Source organism: Pungitius pungitius, chromosome 21, assembly GCF_949316345.1.
Source record: "Pungitius pungitius chromosome 21, fPunPun2.1, whole genome shotgun sequence".
Taxonomy (NCBI): Eukaryota; Metazoa; Chordata; class Actinopteri; order Perciformes; family Gasterosteidae; genus Pungitius; species Pungitius pungitius.
This window is the reverse complement of record NC_084920.1, coordinates 12,386,294-12,405,145: the sequence shown is the minus strand read 5'-3', so window position 1 is coordinate 12,405,145 and position 18,852 is coordinate 12,386,294. Positions and strand designations below refer to the sequence as shown.

Genomic DNA, 18,852 nt, shown 5'->3' with positions numbered 1-18,852 from the left:
AGGAAATTCCAATTCACCTTGTGCGTGGAACCAAAGGAGAGAATATTTTCACATAAAGCATAAAACGCAGAACTATATTCTTAAACAATTTATTATTAACAGATCCACAATCGCAAAGCTCAGGCTCCCAAATTACATGACAGTTTGGTTTCATCTGTTGACTTCACCTCTTGTAATAACAAGCTGTCAAAACGGTTTTCTATACAGTGCTTTAGCGACCTCTAGTGGATCCAACCTAAAAAAACAAAAAAAGGAAAACAAAAAACAAAAAACAGAAAAAACAGTGCACCAGATTGTAAACCACTCCTCCACTGTGCCAAGTTTGGTCAAGGGTGTGTCCATGTGTACAGAGTTGCTATTGATGATATCAACATTCTAACCAAAAGGTGCGAGAGGGGACACGATCAAATACGTCTTTACATTGGAAAATATGTCAGATGTATTCTTCTCCAGCCTTGGATGTTTTCCTCATGTAATGCCCTCTTGTTACAGCCATCATGCAGCAGAACCAAATCAAACAGTGAGATTATTCACACACGTTTGGAACAAATGAGTCCAGTTTTTATTTTTGTGGTTTCTGTTAATGTAGCAGTGGCGCTCCAACCTGAACATTGATAAATAAAACACTGACAAAAATTGTAATTTTTTTTCTTCCTTTTCTGTAAGGACCATGTTATCCTCAGGAAGAAAGAATAACCAAATTTATCATCATTCAACACAATTAGATTTTCCTTGACCAAAGTCCTTATGCAATAGAATGTTTGTTTGTTTTTCCTCTTTTAAAAAAAATCCAACTCATCCTGGGAAGAACGTGTTGGGTGGCTGCAGCGTTCTCTCCCTGTCCAAGGCCCCTCAGGAGTAACTTGACGTTTTGCTACCAACATCGTCCTCCTGCGATCCCATACTCTGAAAAACACACAAAGGGTCACAGTTTAAAAGGCCACCAGACAAACAACTCAGAAAACTGGGGACAGAAATATTTCCTAAAACAGAGGCTGGCATTTTGGTAATCTCTTGTCTTTTTTTCAGCAAAGCAGTTCAATTTCACTGGGAAACCCTTAATTGATCCCGTTATATATTTTCTTCTCAATAAACACCCTGGGAGTTTTAACCATTGACATCTCAATTGGCGATGCATTCGCTGTATTATTGTCTATTTATTTATTGAATTTAAACCACATGAAAAGCCTCTCAGAACCACAAACAAATGAACAAAACCAAACAAGAATATTTGATTGCCTCACCTTCTGCACAAATTGTGGGTTTACTGTGATTTCTTGATCCATAGACTTTAGTTTCTCATCCAGCTCTATACATTTCAACATCTGAAAAGAGAAATGAGGACGTCGGCTTCGCTGTACAGGCAGCAGACATATTTCCAGGTTTCATACGTGCATACAGACAGGACTACGCTGTTAACGGAGAGGAACCGACTCACCTCTTGGTCAATTTTGTGGAGCATTGCTGGGTTGTTGTACTTTTCGGGGTTATCGTGGAAGCAGACCATGCCGTCCTTTTGGTTAATGCTAGCGTAGATCTCACCATCTTCAATCTGCACAGACGTGCGGGGAGGAGAGTGATAAGAGAATTGAGAAAAGGATTAATGAGGAATAACAAGGGTAAACTGCTGTTTGGTAGAAAGTTGGATAGAAAACCTTTAAAAATCGACCGGGAATTTGATTATAGATGATTAATTGAATATGTTCTATGAAGCAGATGGAATACAACTAACATATTGTGTATTTCCATGTATTGGCTCAATGTGCAGAGAAGGAGATGACATATGTGGACCAGCTCACCATGTGTAAGACGTATTTCTCTGCTTCCAGCGGGCCCGACAGCTGCACTCGACTCGCCATGTCTTGCAAGGACAGTGTCAGAAAGGTCTGCGGGAGGAAAACAAAACAACTTAATATCGTAACAGATTTTAATAGCACCATTCTTAGGAGGTTTACAAAATGCAGTAGACTATAGGAGGAACGTCACTTTTTTTTTTAAGCACTTGGCTCAAACTCACATAGAAGCACACACCCACCTTCGTTAGCCTCTGGATGTTCTTCTTGTAGAGTGACGAGAGGCACTGCTTGACCAGGCCCGTGTTGTTGTCTCTCGTGAAGGTCTCGCCGTGTTTGTTGACCACGCCGCGCAACTCGGCCGGGTTGTTGGTGGTGTAAATCTGAGCCAACTCGTGGTACGCGTTGCTCAGGGGCTAACAGGAGACACAACCAATCACTTTACAGCACGAGAAGTGATGGACTGCATGAGAACACGCCGTGAGAACCTCGATGCAATGATCTCTAGGATACGGCCAGCACACCCTTTCCTCCAGAGCCTAGTTACAAAATTGTCATAATTCATTTACTTTGGAATCATTTTACTATCATATTGTGATAAGGTGATAAACAACCCTCGAGCCTACTCATATTTGATGTTAATAGCGTGGACAAAATAGTCATGAGTAGTATTATCTGTAATGCAATACAATTTCAACGGCACCACGTACATCCTCCTCAATGACTAGACAGTCCTACCTAGACCTGTCTAAAACGGACTCCATAAAAGGGAGGATTTATTAGACAGCATTCATTTGAACTAGATTTACACTTCCAGGACAACTTTTGTTATAATAATGTGAAGACGAGCTACACTACATCAGATACAAATGAGGTGATTTAAATATCTTCCCGTACGACTTGTCCTTACCTTGATGAACCTCCCTACTATTTGCGAGGTGTACTTGGGCAGTGGCTGCACTTTGCCGTGGAGAATGAGTGACACCAGGATGTATTTCTTATAGGCTTCCAACATGATGTGGCTCACTGCCATGGCTGGAGTGGTTATTGCCTGACAAGAGACACGCACAATCGTATAAATATGTATACATCCATCACAGAAAAAGGAATCGAGTGCTTATTCGGGGGCACTGATGACAGAAACGTAGAGAAGAACTCATTGTCACATTTGAAGATTTCTATGCTGTTGCAAACGAATGGCAGTACATTTAGTTGAGTGCGTATTTGGGTATTTCAGAAGTGCAACAGTACCTGTTCATAAAAATACAGTGCTCTTTCGAAGTTTTTCAGGCCTGTGTAGATCATGCCACCATAGTAGTAGTAACATAAAAAGTGCTTTGCGTCGTAAGCCCCGTTCTCCTTACAGATGTCCATCATGTCCAGTTCCAAGAAGGGCAGGGCGGGTTTGAAGCACTTTGCTAACAAGCACAGCTGCAAAGAGACAGAAGGAACATAGTGAAGACAACATGGAGGGTTACACCGGGTAACGCCCAAAAGAAACAGCACTGCGACTTAAGGCTCTGTTATTATTATGAACTATGTAATGGGACCCTTTAAATGGCCCTTTAAAGCGAGTATGAGATCAAAAACATTGGAAAGGACTGGCGTGACTTTGACGGCGACCTGAAATAGATGCATCAGAGTATAGGTGCATGTTCAGGGGGCGGATGCAGCGGCCACTTACCTGACACAGGTCTGCATGAACTGAGGTAAGTTGGTTTGTGTTCATCTGCATTTTGTCTATTGCCTGCTTTAGGACGACAACGCCCCTCAATGGCTGTCAGAGAAGGAAGAAAGTATATTCTGTTATTTTTTCCACTCATAGTTTTCCTGAGACTGCAACCGCATTTTAAAATACACTGAAATATTTAGATCAGGGCAGAAGAGAGGAAAACATGCTGCATCCTAGATGCAGAGACTCAGCGGATGTTCAAAGGACATTTGGAAGATGGTGTGGTGAAGTCTGAAACATTTCAAAAAACACACCGAGGACCACCACTAACACAGATTCAGGTGGGGGGAAGTGGATAGTGTTTTCCTGTCGTCGCTTTCAAAAAACCAAGACGAGTGACCTCATTCTACTGCTGAAGTGCTGTAGCAAGTAGCATTGGGAGTGTCTGAAGATATGCAAACATTTTTGAGGAAGTCCTTAAGTCCCGTCAGCACACACAGTACATTCTGTAAGGGAAGTGGGGCTTAAGTGTGAACATTACAGAGAAAGAGATCAACTGCTAAAGGGATTAAAGAGACCGTTGTCCTTCCGCTTTTGGAGCTAGTAGTTTTCCTGCAGGACGAAAACAGCACTCTGTCTATGCAAATAGACATAGCAAATAAATAAATAAACTGCATTTCTTTTGGGTATTCTCAAAATGATATCTAAACCACTCAGTATTCATTAGCAACTGCAAAACTTGCTCGGGAACCATCAAAACAACATGCGCAACCATAAAGGCATTATAAATGGCATAATCTCCGTAGAAGCAAAAAACGAAAATAATCTGAAAGCATACTGCAAGAGTGGCTTTTCTCTGTATCACATTTCCTTTTTTAAACTTAATACACTAAATTAGTGAATTTCAAGTGGATTGACAAACATTGACAGATCGCGCTGTAGACGGTCTTAAGTTAGGACTCTGTAATGAACACTATTTGGGCATTTGCCCCCCAAAGTCAGAATTAACAGTCTTACCTGTTTCCGCTCCACAAGGGCGTTTGTCAGCTGGTGGCAGAGACCAGCAACTGTGAGAGGAAACAGACGGGAGGGAAGGCCTCTAGTTATTGATTCACTCTTTAGGTGGTTACTTAAGGCTAAAGCACCGCTCGCCCCGATGTGTCCAAGATGCATCTACACCTCATTACAATATATGCATCACAAATATAATCCTGGAAAAGAACAAACATACATTCACACATTTTTCTCAAATGATCACGTGTGCCGTAGAGCTATTATAGTACTGCATCTGACATTAAGACACAATTATACCTGACCATTACACTCTACAGATGTCACACCCTCTTAAAAATGCATCATGTTCTTCATCTATTAAAAATCTTGACAAATCTCATATCTCCAACTGCCAACTGAGTAAAGTATGTGTATGAGAAACAGTGGGCATAACAGTGCACGTTTGCAGAATACATGCTTTACTCCAAACAGGATCTTATGGTAATAACATGTTAAAAACATAACAACCACCGGTACTGATACAAAACATGCCTATTAAACTTACAAGTGTCTGTTGCATATCTAATGTGCTCTCCATTGCAAGTACTGATGAAGAGCTGGACTTGGGAGAAGAGCGTCTCAAAGTCAGGGATGTTTGGCATGGAGAACTTCACAAATCTGCAAGTACAGAGAAGGAGGTGAGCAAACATCTTCCTTAGAACCATGGACCATGTTTGTGAAGTGGATGTTTCTGATGTGAAACCCATGACATTGTTTTTTTATGAGTACAACTCAATAAATGCCAATGCCAATTATCCAATGCCATTGGATAACAATATAAATAGTAATTCTGGCCGACACCAGGTGACGTTTAGCTGCATCGTGTTTCCCTCACATTAATAACATTAATAATACTACCTACAACGCATAGCCTATGAAAACAAAAAAACATAAGAAAAAAAATTGCAGTCTTCATTTGAGATACAAACACTGGGTCATGTAATAATTTAAATTTTAACCAACTTGTCACTTATGTTTTTGACTTAAATGCAGGCTTTACTATCTCCTCATTAACGTTTTTTCTCTGAGGGTTAACCTCCTCTATCCTGACAAAAATAGAGTATGACCTTCAAAAGTCACAATAACCTTATAGCAGAATTTCTTTACCAAAATCAGAAATATATTGATCAGAAACCAGCAGCTTCTCAAAGTTAGGACAGAAATACATGATTGACCTTGAAAATCAAACAAGGGGGGAAAAAACAGATGGCGACTTTACTAGACACTAAGGGAGAGTTCTGAATGGTGCTGGAAACAGTAATCCTGGAAAGAGTGAGGACAGAGCAGGCTACTTACAGCACAGCCAGCACGCCGAGGGAGTGCTCCTGGATGTCCAGGGCCCCCAGCACTGTGTCCAGGTGGGACAGGTTTTTGGCCAGCAGCTCCCCACTCTTGTTGATCAACTCGCACAGCTGAGTCATCTGGCCTGAAGGGTCAGGAGAACAGAAAGGAATTAGAAATCCATTTTGACGCTCTTCCATTCCATAGAGATCTTTAGAAGGACACATATCTAATTTCTAGGACAGTTTACTTTGCAATCCCTGATGCGGATCCATTTTTAAATATGACTATTTCAGGCAGGCCTGCTGTGTCTGTAATTAGGTTGTTATACAGCAAGTTAAATTTCATACATCTTATAACTTCAAGATAACTTGAAATGTCAAATGTTCTATCACATGTAGCAGCATAAAAGAGGAATCTATTAAAAAAAGATGTAACTGTACTGACAATTATTGGTGTTATTGGCCCTCGAAAATGACGAGGTTGACTTAATAAAATCCACAAAGGAGAAGACAGCAATGCATTTCGCAGGGTTGCCAAAGCATTTTTCGAAATTGTTTTAGTTGTCGAATAAATGATAAAACGGCACATTTCTAGTCTACAAATATCAAGGGGCATTTCCTCAGAAATGTAAAAAACAATTGAAAGGATATAAGTAACAAATCATCATGCCGTGGCGTAGTATTTCAATATAAATAGGCCGGTCAACTGTCCTGTCAAGGCCTCGCAAGTAATTTAAGTGAGATTGATTTATGTATAAACCAATGACTTTCGCCAAATCCGTTAGCCAACCAATCACGTTGGGCTAGGGCGGGACTACCGGCAGGCAGTCCTGGTAAATTATTTTCTAGATCAAAAACAAAAAGTAGAATTGTTACATTTTGCTTGATTAACCACCCGGTTCGCGGATATCCTAGAGATCCCTGTGTAACAGCGCATCTTTTTGTGGCACTTTACAGAACTCTCGCTGCCAGAGAAAGTCATTTTTGCGGCGTGTTTACATGATAAAGCAAAAAAAGGGCTCTGACCAGTTTGGCAGCCTAGCTATCGGCAAGGCATTGGATAGCATATGCTGGCTAACTAGCTAACACTTCCTACTTGAATGAGTTTAGCAACCCTACCTTGAGCGGAGAGCTGCCGCACATTGTTCACAAACTGCTCCAAGGCTGAAGCCATTATTTCTTGGGTCCAAAGTGGAGGTAATATGCACTGTTTTTCATTCAAACGTCAGAAACAACTCCGTCCGGACTGAGACAGGGGGCCACACAGCCGCCACTGAGTAAAGCTATCGCGAGATTATAAAAACTGAACAGACTGCAACGAGAATAACGGACCGACCATTGGATTCTTAAAGGGACAGACACATAATTGGATCATAGTATTGCAGTGTTAAATAACATGTTCTATATTATTATTATATTTCTTTTACGGAATTTTTAACCCATAGTTCTTGTCACTCAAAGTGAAGAAGTTGTCCAGTTCTGAATACAGTTCCTCCTTGAGGGAAAAGGAAAGTAGGGGAAGTGACGTACAATTTACTGTGTTTTAGCAAAGATGTTATAAGCTATAAGAGCTCCTGCCTAATATACATTAAAGCATTATCCAATTGAACTGGATAATCCAAGCTTTGTGTCCTTGAAAAATACAAATATTTTAAGTAATCTTGTGAATTACTTGTACTTGTATTAGTTTGAGCATGACAATTCAGAAGAGATGTCTGAAAAGTCCTTTAAATGTAGTAGATAACAGCACACTCATTTGCTGTTGGCCCTCAGCCCATAGCTATTCATTAAGCCTTTCAATATGGCTGCTTATCGGGTTCTTCACCATTTATGAACTTAATATGAATTTGGTTATCTTTGATGATTGCTGCCCGCTTAGTGTACCAGGTATTGTTGGTTTTGTTACTGTACCACCATATCTTCCATTAGCCTACCCAAGTGCGATTGTGGTAAATAAAATGTCCGAAACAAATGAACAATCTCTGAGGGACAACCAACGAATGAAAAAAATACAATTTTACATATCATGGACAGCTCCCCAAAAGAATCACTGTAGAAGGCTTTTTTGGTCGCATGCAGACATAGTTAACCTGTAACTATAATAATAACGGTTTTGGGAGGAGGTTTTCTTTCTCTATTGTTTCTAAATCAGCAATGTGCATCTGCAAATTGTGCCACAAGTGGTTTTCATCCAAAAAGAACGGAGTGAGTCCTCCGTCTCATAGAAAAATCTTTGCTTGGCGTACAGTTTGTCCTCACTGCCTGGGCCCTCTCTCTCTACCTCCCCCCGCTTGGTTGCGCAGTACTAATTGTGTACTAACGGTACCCGCATTTTGCTCAGGTAACTCCGGCAGCCGGGCGCCACTGAGGCCGTGGTGGGATTGAACGCGGTGTTGAGTTCTCCCGGGCAGTAAATACACACTGACAAACAGCTGCCATTACACTGTGTCCAAAGGCACGTCACCGGTGACCAGTCTGCTGCTCTGCGGCTAGCGCCGTCGGCTAACACGCTAGCTAGCGGGCGTTAGCATCAACGGCTGACTGAATGAATAAAGTTAAGCTGACAAGTTAGCGAAACATTTCCCGAAACGACGTAATAACCACACATGCAACAAAAAAAACGCCGCAGTATTTAGAAAGCTTTCGACCCCCTATGCGGACTCCGGGCACCGTGTTCGTCGTCGCTGTGAGAGGGCTTTAGCGGCGGGGACAACGACGGCCGCTCACTCGAGAGGCGACAATGATTTCACTGCTGGCTGCTTCACGCCTACTCAGAAGAGGGAAGAGTCCGCTGCGTGATCCTTTTAAGAGGATTTGCGTGAACATGTCGTCCTCCTCCCTTCGCTCGGGTAAGAGGCTGCGGGTTCTGGTGGACATGGACGGGGTGCTGGTGGACTTCGAGGGGGGGTTCCTGAAGAAGTACCGGACCCGGTACCCGGACGACCCCCACATCCCCCTGGAGGACAGGAGAGGGTTCTGGGTGTCCACGCAGTACGGCCAGCTGAGGAGCGACCTGTGTGTAAGTGACGTTTTGTATCATGTGTGTGTCTTATATCGTGCTTTTACGGTTAATGGGACCCCCCCACAATGCAGGCCCCGAGCCCACCCCCCCCCCCCCCCCCCCTCCCCCGGGCTGGCTCCCCAGGGTTCCCTGTCAGATAGTTACATTTGAACTGAATGTAGTTAATATACTACATTGACAGACAGTGAATGAATGACAGCGGGTCTCAGTCTGTGGAGGTTGCAGTTGAAGCTTCATATTGATTACCAACATATGCCCTCAAATGCCCCATGCATGGATCCGCACAGTGTATTTAAGACACTTTAAAAAATATATTTAGTTCATGAATTTCAGTGGATATCCGAGGGGACGTATTTCTCACTCGTGATATAACCCTCAGATGAAATAGCTGTGTCATCGTAATCTACAGCTGGCGTCCAAGGTCCGCGTTGAACTTGAGCACACGTGAAGAAATGGAACATGAATGTGTCTTTCTCAGTTACTGCAGCGTCATCATTCAAAACATACAAAGTGTGCTGACGTTGATGCCTGCATACACCTCAGCAATAAGCTACACACTTCTTCTTTTTTTTCTGATACTCCAGGAGAAGGCCATCAGCATCTGGCAGTCCAAGGACTTCTTCATGGAGCTGGAGCCGCTGCCAGGAGGAGTCGAGGCGCTCAAGGAGATGGCCAAGATGGACGAGTAGGTCGTGGAGATGCACGTTCCCTCGCGTTAAGTGTCAGCTGGTTTGGCGGCTGCTGACGTATCGTTGTCCGTTGTCTCAGCAACTCGACGACGATGACGCGCGCGCGTGTGCGAGCTCACGGGGAGAAGAAAACACTGCGATGGCGTGGGAGGGGATATTAGACCCTACATTAGAGTATTTCACCTCCTGCCATCTAACATCCGCAGCCCACCTTATTGCGGTGCTACTTGAACCTAATTTCTAATTGTGACAAACATGGTCTCCTTTGCATCTGCGGCTTCTTGGATTCACTTGAGTCGGCGTGGGGGAGCATTCTCGGAAGCATTCAACACAATGGAAGAACTCCCAGAAATAGCCCTCCTTGTTATGAAACTGCGTGTTTACATTTCCTCCCCTGGTGGAAATGAATGGCTCTCTTTTACCGCCCGTGTCTGTGTGAGTGTGTTTTCTTATCAGTGAAATCTGATCTCCTATTACTCACATTAGTTCTTCACCTCCCTTGTTTTCCTTCCAGGGAGGTGTTCCACTGACTGTCTCCAAACAAGTTATTGTCTCCATCTGTCATTCAGATGGAATGGATTACATATTTTTGCTATGTTGTCCCTTTCTCTCTGCAGCACAGATGTCTTTCTTTGCACCAGCCCAATAAAACATTACGAACACTGCCCATATGAGAAGGTAGGCCTTCTGAAAATCCACATGGATTCTGTTCCTTTTGGAAATTACAGCTGTGTCCTTTTTCCAATTAAATTTGTTGTGTGTGTGCGTGTTTCCAGTATGCATGGGTGGAGAAGCATTTGGGTCATGACTTTCTGGAGCAGGTCATCCTGACCAGAGACAAGACGGTGATCACCGGAGACCTCCTCATAGACGACAAGCCTGACATTTTAGGTGAGGACTGTTTGCGTTCAGCACGTCACAACAACCAAAAAGGCTTGTTAGTCCGAATAAACATACATACAGTGTAGCAATTGTATTACCCCAGATGGTGGTGACGACAATGCAAAGCCCATTTCAATAGCTGAACATTTTGCTAAGCTCCGCCCCTACAGCAGGCAACGTAGGCCTTGGTTACACATGTCTTTTGTGTGGGACGAATGTCCTCGGATGGGGACGCTTTAACCGCCGCAGTCCGTCCGCTCGGAGGAATCGGATTCTCGCTCGGGATCCGATCAGCCGGACCACCTGTCTCACTTTGAGCTCATTATCCCCCCACCTCCTCCCTCTCTGAGAGGAGAGCCCTGGTAGCAGAAACCTGGGCCGGGGGCCAGCTGTTCAATTATATCAGTGTATATATTGTATATTTATGTACATACAAAAAGACAATCTCCCAACAATCGCAGATTTACAGCATGAAACTGTGTGAAACATTTTAAAAGGAATAAAGGAAGAAAGACGACGAAACCCGAATGCGAGCAGCTGGCCTCACCCCGTCCCTGTAGTGTCACGTGGGTGTTGTTATTATTTGCATGCGTCTTCTCCGGTGCCTCTTTCACACCTTTCAATGACAGCTGCCGCAGAGCCGTTAGTCAGGATCTGCCGGGGGCCCTCTAAAGCAGTGGTGTGTGGAGGCCTCGCGCACAGAAGCGCGCGCGGTTTGCTAGGCATGTGATGTTTGTGCTTTACCGTGTGCCCCGATCAGGCGTGGAGCCAGAACCGACGTGGGAGCACATCCTGTTCACCGCCTGCCACAACAGGCACCTCTCCGTCAGCCCCTCCCAGAGACGGCTCCTGTCATGGGCCGACGACTGGAGGGCCGTCCTGGACAGCAAGCGGCAGTGAGCTGGCCCCCTCGACCAGAGAGCCCGCCCACTTTTCCCGGGCTGGCGGGTGGTCATCACCACATCGGCGGGGGGGTAGGAGGGGGGTTTCGAGGCTCTGAGGAAAAAAAGCTAACTTGCAAAAGGAGTTTGGTAAACATATGTGTGATCAGCCACATTCACAATAACACACAGGTTGAAAGTTTTACACACTTGTTGCACTTTGCTGGGAGAAGACGTGCACTTGTTTGACCACAAGGGGGCGCTCAGAGACTAAGTGCGACGTTTACCGCCACTCACCGAGGAAACTGACAACAAAACAGTGAATTCAAAACGGACACGTGGTGAGTCTGAAGGCAGATTGGAGCTGCATACTCTGTCTTTTGACTGTGGACATTTCTCTTCAGTTGAGTATGCGATACGTAAATGTACCGCAAGAAAGTCAACCTGGACTCGCTAACACTCTAATGTCATATCATTCAGGGAGAATACAGCGATGCAACACGGGGTCACTGAGTAGCACTGTCATTTCTGCAATCACACATGTACAAAGATTTGTCTGAGGGCGCAAAGAGCCGGGATGGTGCTTTTTTTCAACAATGACCGATACTGAAAAATAAAACTTCACTCATACATATATGAATTTTGCCAAAACCATCTCTTGTGTTAGTGACTGGAAAAGGTGTGAACTATATTAAAGGAGGTGTTTTCTTAAAAAACGTGATGATTTATATATCGACACATCTCATTTTGGCTTTACTTTCATACAGCCAGTCAAACTATTACCCGTTAACCACATTGTATTCATTTATTTTCAAAATCTTGCAAACCACTGCAAATACACTAAAACGACCTAAAAATAATCAAAGGCCAATACACTACCCTACCCTCTGTTTTAGGACACTCTTCAACACACGTGTGTTAGCAGTGGTCAATAAGATCTTATTACAATTTACTCCTTTATAATATATTTTCTTACATTTTATCCGACGAAGTTATTGCTCAAACAAAACTTACGTCGTTGAGTCACAAAGGTCACCGAACTGCATCTGCCTGTGCGAGTGATTTCTGAAACGCACTCGCGCTGCATCGTTCCGTTTCCCGGTGGGTGAGTACGTTTGAATCCACTTATTTCTGGCAGGTCACAGTCTCTACTTTGCGCTATGCTGTTGATGTGCTTTTTGTAAAACAGAGCGCTGGATGCTACGCATGTGTTATGACCGATGCACTTAGTGCTGAAGGGTCACCGGGGCTCGTCAATAGTTTTCTGCCTTGATAACAAGGAATAACATTATGGCCATTACGTGCCTTCTCATTTTATTCTCGTTGCAATTCAGTTGGTTTTTCTCTGATAGCTCGGCTTTGAAGCTACAAACAGCTGAGCATCTACACGGTCAGTGTTGCGCAAGGCCTCAATGTCGGAGTCGTCTTTAGGTATCTCGTGGAACTAGATACTGGGATAGGGTTTTAGAACAGGACCAGAACTTGTAATTGGTGGAGTTAGCAGCCCGTTGCCATGTCGATTGGGGTGTGAACGTAGAGCATTAGGCCGACGCTGTCAGAGGTCACATGAACTCCCGAATAGCAGAAACCCCCATTTCCTGTGTTGACAGCCTGCCAACATGAGACCGTTCAAACAAACACCATGAACAGTGTCTTTGTTGCTTTTGTCATTTCCTCTCCACTGCTCATCTGTGAAGTTAAGGACACAAAAAACACCAGCCGAGTATGAGTGAATAATCCTGTCACATCAGTGTCCACATCTGCCTCGTTATCATTTAACCTGCCATCGAGGTCCGAGCTAGCAGTCAGTCATGATTCCGAAGTGGCCCATTGGAGGAGGCAGAGGCGACTGTGAACAGGAGGATTTAGGAGGGCTAGTCAGATCTCTCTTTGGTATTAGACCCCGTCGAGCTGCACCCCAGACCACCGCGTTCAAAGTCACGCATTCCCCTTTCCGCTGCATACTTCTGGTCGACCAGGTTAGCTCCCAAGTGCCCGGAGCTTCTTCTGCGGAGGAAGTCATCGGTTCCATGTGACCACCCAACCGGGGGCCATGTTGTTGTTAAAACGACGCTGCGTGACGGCAACAAGCCAGTGGGGTGGGAAGGTCACAGGTTTGCGGTGCCGATTAGCATTTCTGCAGCATCAACAGCTGTTGCGTTTACAGGAGAGAAAGCTGAGAAACCACCACGCAGAAGTAATATATATTCAATAAAACACTAAGTATAATTCATCTGATGCTGTCTCTAACCCGTCTTCCTCCGGTTTGGATTTTTGCACCATTTGTGTACCAAAGATGAGATGTGTACGCGTCCGTGAAGTCAGACAATCTCTCAGCTCTGAGGTTTGAGGTTTGAGGCGTGTACCCGAGGGCTGTGGTGCCGCTCACCTTGGCTGTGACTTGGGAGTTGTGATGTTGAATGGAAACAAAACCGCGCCGGTTCCCTACATGCGGCCTGGTATGAGGAGCCCGGGGCCTTCTCCCAGCAGGCAGGACCAGTGAACGGTTGACTGTCTACGAGAGCAGGGTGAATATAATGAGTTTATTTTTGTATTTCCCCGTTTAGGGCTGAAGGCTCCAAATCCCATTTCCAACAAGCCGTTTCCTTCATTTATTTTGGGACCGTGTTGTCGGCGTCCTAGCAAAGAGGTAACAAACAATATCCGACTACCAAGGGCTCTGCTGTATTTTGGGTTCAATTAAAATGGAAAAAGCAATGAACAAAGACTTGCTTTTGTCAAGCATTTCCTGTCATTACTGGGTCCTCTTAATGGCTCCACATTATCCAAATGTTGCACTCGCCAAGAATAATGTTTACAAAACATAATTGGAGTTGCAGTAAATGATGTTTGGCAGGCGACGAGTATTCGGCCTTTGAGCCAAGTTCTCTCAGCTCTGTTTGTCTGGCTCGGATACCGAGCAAATGACCCAACTTCAAACCAGAAACTCGTTGCTTTAAGTCTGAAGCCAATTTTCAGTACTGTTCTCTTTTTGGTCCCAGACGATGGACATCTAGCGGGTCTGAGTGTCGTTGTGTGTTAAGCCTTCGATAGGACGTTCTGTTCAAATGCTGGAACTTTGCATTCATTTACATTGATATTGATGTAGGTAAGCGGTTCAGAGGCTGCTTAGAGGAGGTGTTGTGTGTGAGTGTTTCATCTCAACGTACCAGAAACAAACAAAAAAAACATGTTTGCGTACCACAGAGTGCAAGTGCAAGCATTTGTACCTTAACATAAGTTAAGTTAATAATTGAGGAACGTCCAGTGGTGAAAGTAAGCCGTCGGGAAGAAATTACGACACACGCACAGGCCCGTCGCGACAAGGCAAGCAAAACAAGCAACTGCTTGCTACTGGTTAAGAATAAAATGCAACGACAAACTGTGTGAGCGCCCCTTTGATAGTCAATGCAGTGCAATGACACCGTTATCTGGATCCCCCTCAAGGGGTCCCTATCATGATCTGTGCTGCTGGCAAAATACAAAACCTCGTCGGTCGAATTATGCTTCAGGAAGCCAGAAAAATTAAGAAGAGAAAGGAACAGGAGGATAATAAAAAACAAGATAGTGGTAAGTGATAAATTACACTGGATAAAAAAAGCTCTACTTGTCTTGGTGTACTTTTGCAGCAGGGAGGCTAGCAAAAATATGTTTATGTTAGTCTGTTAGACAGAGACTTGTGACATATCGTGACGTATCATAGTACCACCAAGAAATAAAAACTACTTTCCCCCCTGGGAGCGTCTCAGCTGTAACCATACAGTTGCAAAAGGGACAAACAGTAGGGGAACTGGCCAGGCTTTTTCATCTTGTACTAAACATGTGGGATCGGAACTATAATAACCAGCATGCTCATCTCCCCTGAGGGGATTGTGTGTGGCCATTTATTTGGAATTGCCCTCTGGAGCTGCCCTCAACCAAGACGTGTCGTCGGCCTTCAGATGAAGAGCACGGCCTGGAGCCGAAGTGCAGGCTCGTCACGATTGGACGAATGCGTCAAGAGTCCCGAAGACAATCCCCCCCCCCCCCAGCAGACTGAGAGAGAATTTCTTACCAACATGACGGCGAGGAGCCGTGTACTCACACAAGGGGCCAAGGGAAATGCTGGAGACGGATCGCTTTGTTTGTGCAGCGGGGGTATAATGTACAAGATGTCCTCGCTGTGACACAGGGGCCACGAAGGTCAACGCGGCGTTTAGAACAGACTGAAGACCCCGCTAATGACGTCGGAGGTTAATAATTAGGGACGGCCGATGGGATTGTGCCTGTGACGATGATTTATTACCACAGAGAGAGAGGACATCCCAGGACAGTAGAACAGTACAAACGGATGTCAGGTGGAGACGCCGACGTCCTCCCTCTCCCCCTCCCTCTCTCCCTCTCTCTCTCTCTCTGTTGATGAATGTTGGATCGCTCTCCTTCCGTTGGTCCGATTGCGTAACAGCCGAGGATGCAAGGGACACGCTGGGAGTTTGACGCCAAAGTGTTCCAGGCGGGATCAATATTAAAACTCTTACAGCCTGCCGTGTGCGAGTCTTTTTTTTTTGGAGCCAGATGACGTGTACAGCAAGGTCCCCTCATGATAATTCATGCTTTTGTTTACACAAATGACTCACAGCACAGCTGCAGCAGTGCCGTGAGTTGAATCAGTAAACTTCTATATTTTAAATGATGATCTTTTTTGGAACAACAAAAACCACGCAAAAGGCATGCGGCACCTCACAGGGTCACCGGCACATGGGAGTGGGTTTAAGCTGTGACGTCGGCAGGCCAAAAGTTCACCAAAGTTGACAAAGCAAATTTGCGTTCCCACCGGAAGGGAATGTGTTATTCTCCCTCGTCTCTCACAGAGATTAGAAAGGGTTAGCGCTCGTGTTATTGTCTCCATGTAGTCGAGTGCCGTCCCATCCGTTTGTGACGCAGCCGCCCGAGCGCCCCGTGGCAGGCGGAGACACGGCCCAAGGGTTGGCGCGTGGAGACGGTGGAGCCTTCAGGGAGAGGAGCCCGGGGACAGTGGTGAATAAACCAGGCAGGATTAGGTGAGGAGGGCACGGCTCTCTCTCTCATGGGGGCGCACACGTGCATGAGACGCGTCCCAGGTGCTGGTATGTGATGTCTGAGTCGGTGGTGATTCATCCACAGGCACCACCAACACGGTCTGTTGGGATGGTTCATTGTCGCCTGTCACTCTTCATCGGTCCCCTCTCTCGGTCTGTGTGTGGATGTTGGAATGCTGTGTTCTGCTGAGCTGGTGGTTGGAAGTCAAACGCTGCGAGTAAGTGGTGAGAAAAGCGCAGCTGCACTCGACGACTGTAACATCGATAAGCCTGATTTATGGTGTGTGGTGTTGTTGCCCTCGTGCCTTCTCTCAGTCCTCTGTATCAGTAAAAAAAGTATTTCTGCATTATTTTCAATGCTCAAACTCCACACTGAAGCTTGTTGGATCGGTGAAAGAAGTACGGTAACAAGGTGGTGTTGTTTCCTTCCCAAGCTCCTCGGACCACCGCTAGCGTTCATTTGTCATCGTGTTTCATGAACCCTTCACCCCAGCTTTCGTTTTTTTATATTGAACAGCACAACACTTCTGTGACGAGGCCGTTTTATTTCCAAAGCTTGCGTCAATGTTCCCGCCGAGAAAAAAGGGGGGGGGGGGGGGGGATCCGAGCTTCTGCTCCTCAGCCACGGCAATGGCTTGGCGACGTGAATTCAGATGAAGCAAACCTACAAGGAAAGTGGGTCGAGCGAGAAGAGAAGCACGAGAATGTGGAACAATCTGTTAATGAAGCAAAGGTTTATCGTCCTCATCTCATCTGTTAGTCTGTGCGGCTCATTGAGGACTTTAAGGACTCGGCTATATTTTCTGTGAAAAGCCGGCGTTGATAAACCACTTAGACATGTCAGGCTTACAGAGGATAGGACATCGTCCTCCTTTCACGGAGGCATAATGGAATTGGCAGTGGTATCTGTGCGGAACACGCCGTTATGCGCAGAATTGAATCCAAAGTACTTAATTTCAAAAGGCCTTTCTCTCTCCTTTCTGAGCAAGCAAGGCCATGCACTTTAAACACATCACCTCTAATTGCAAATAGGTCCTGTTCTGCTGACGTTTTCCTGGAAATGTATTTAGTCCAAGTGAGGCATGAGTTCTGGAGACAAGGGTAGAACGAGGAGGCCAGGGCCAAGGAGTTTATTGCATAAGCGAGATTGTTGAGGCCTGTGTGTGTCTTGCTTGTGCTTTCCGCCATGTGTCTCAGCTTGTGTGTGTGTGTTTGTGTGTATGTGTGTGTATGTGAAAAGGAAAGCAGAAGTAGGTACATTTCCATAAGTTGTCCCCTGGAAAATATTCAGGTCAGGCTGCACACGTCTCTCACAAACACACACACACACACACACACACACACACACACACACACATACATCCCATCCTGCTGCTGATTGGGTTTTAGTGTGCTATGATCCTCTGTGTTGCAATATGTTTTTAACCTTATTAAACCTGACACATAATTACCAAACACCTGCTCACCAGCAACTAACCCAATGTAATGTTACCTTCCCTAGCGTGTCTCTTTAAGATGCAGGAGAAAAGATAAGAGCTTTTCAAAATAGCACGCTGGGGGGAAAAACAGACCTGCTGTGATGTGCTGCCACACAGTCATCTATTTGCACATCCGAGATTAGCCCTGATTCAATATTAATCTCACCGCTAACTTTGTCGAGAGGTTGTTGTGTGCTGGTCTGGCAGAGCGCAGTGGGTTGATCGGAGCTTTTCTGGTGGAAAATGCATTTGATATAAAAGCAGACCCTGAAAAACGGAGCCATGCTGAGGAGAACATTTAGTTTGTTTCATTGCGACAGATATATATACAGATATATAACTAGAAACAAATGGCATCATGTCGTTTTCTACATTATTTACATGCTGGCAGTACCAACAAATAATTGATACCTCTCAAGTTTGTGATTACTCGTGACAAATTACAACAACGCTGAGCGGCTTGCAAGCACCGTGAGTGTAAAAAAAAGCACACGGCGATATGTCAGTTATATAGTGTCATCAGACCTGCTGTTTCTTATTTGTTTTAACCGCGGGGATCCTCACACCAAGGCTCCACCGAAGCAGAACGTCAGAGTGAAAAGTGATTGGAGAACTTGATCGGAGATGTGTTCAGCTGCAGTGTTTCTCTCATATGCTGCTCCGTGTGGAGGTCAGCGGGCTGATTCTCAGGCTTTTCGCATCTTGTGCCTTAAGAGAAGCTTTCCAACGAACACGCGAGGACGAATAATGCAGCGGGCTCGGAGGCGAAGCAAAGTGCTGTGGAAATAGCAGGATGACGCAAATGACACAGTGCTCTCGGGTAGCTTTATGTGTGTGTGTGTGTGTGTGTGTGTGTGGCCTAAGAAGAGAAGGCTGCCAGTGCACCGTACAGACGGACCCACAGAGTCCCCTCTGCAGAGTACGGTTCGCAGAGTACGCCCCCCCCCGAGGATCCTCCCGCTAGAGTGAGGAACAAAGGTGCGACAATGAAGACTGGGACCAATTGAAAACTAAAAGGGAGAAGATGACAAAAATAGATTTT

At 45.1% G+C, this 18,852-nt stretch overlaps 2 protein-coding genes across 2 annotated transcripts; one reads left to right on the top strand and one right to left on the bottom strand.

Annotated features, from left to right (window-relative positions):
- Positions 1 to 75: 75 nt before the first annotated feature.
- Positions 76 to 7,443, bottom strand: cops3 (COP9 signalosome subunit 3). Its single transcript, XM_037463057.2, has 12 exons — positions 6,921 to 7,443; positions 5,815 to 5,944; positions 5,024 to 5,136; positions 4,483 to 4,532; positions 3,478 to 3,570; positions 3,045 to 3,224; positions 2,704 to 2,844; positions 2,036 to 2,209; positions 1,800 to 1,886; positions 1,439 to 1,552; positions 1,245 to 1,325; positions 76 to 906 (listed from the first exon to the last, which is right to left on the bottom strand). Exons 1-12 carry the CDS (start codon positions 6,973 to 6,975, stop codon positions 853 to 855), a joined length of 1,272 nt encoding a protein of 423 aa, XP_037318954.2. The 5' UTR covers positions 6,976 to 7,443; the 3' UTR covers positions 76 to 852.
- A 381-nt stretch (positions 7,444 to 7,824) lies between these two features.
- On the top strand, positions 7,825 to 11,909 carry LOC119212546 (5'(3')-deoxyribonucleotidase, mitochondrial-like). The gene is made up of 5 exons (XM_037463058.2): positions 7,825 to 8,820; positions 9,408 to 9,508; positions 10,130 to 10,190; positions 10,289 to 10,403; positions 11,155 to 11,909. Exons 1-5 carry the CDS (start codon positions 8,542 to 8,544, stop codon positions 11,292 to 11,294), a joined length of 696 nt encoding a protein of 231 aa, XP_037318955.2. The 5' UTR covers positions 7,825 to 8,541; the 3' UTR covers positions 11,295 to 11,909.
- The last annotated feature ends 6,943 nt before the right edge of the window (positions 11,910 to 18,852 follow it).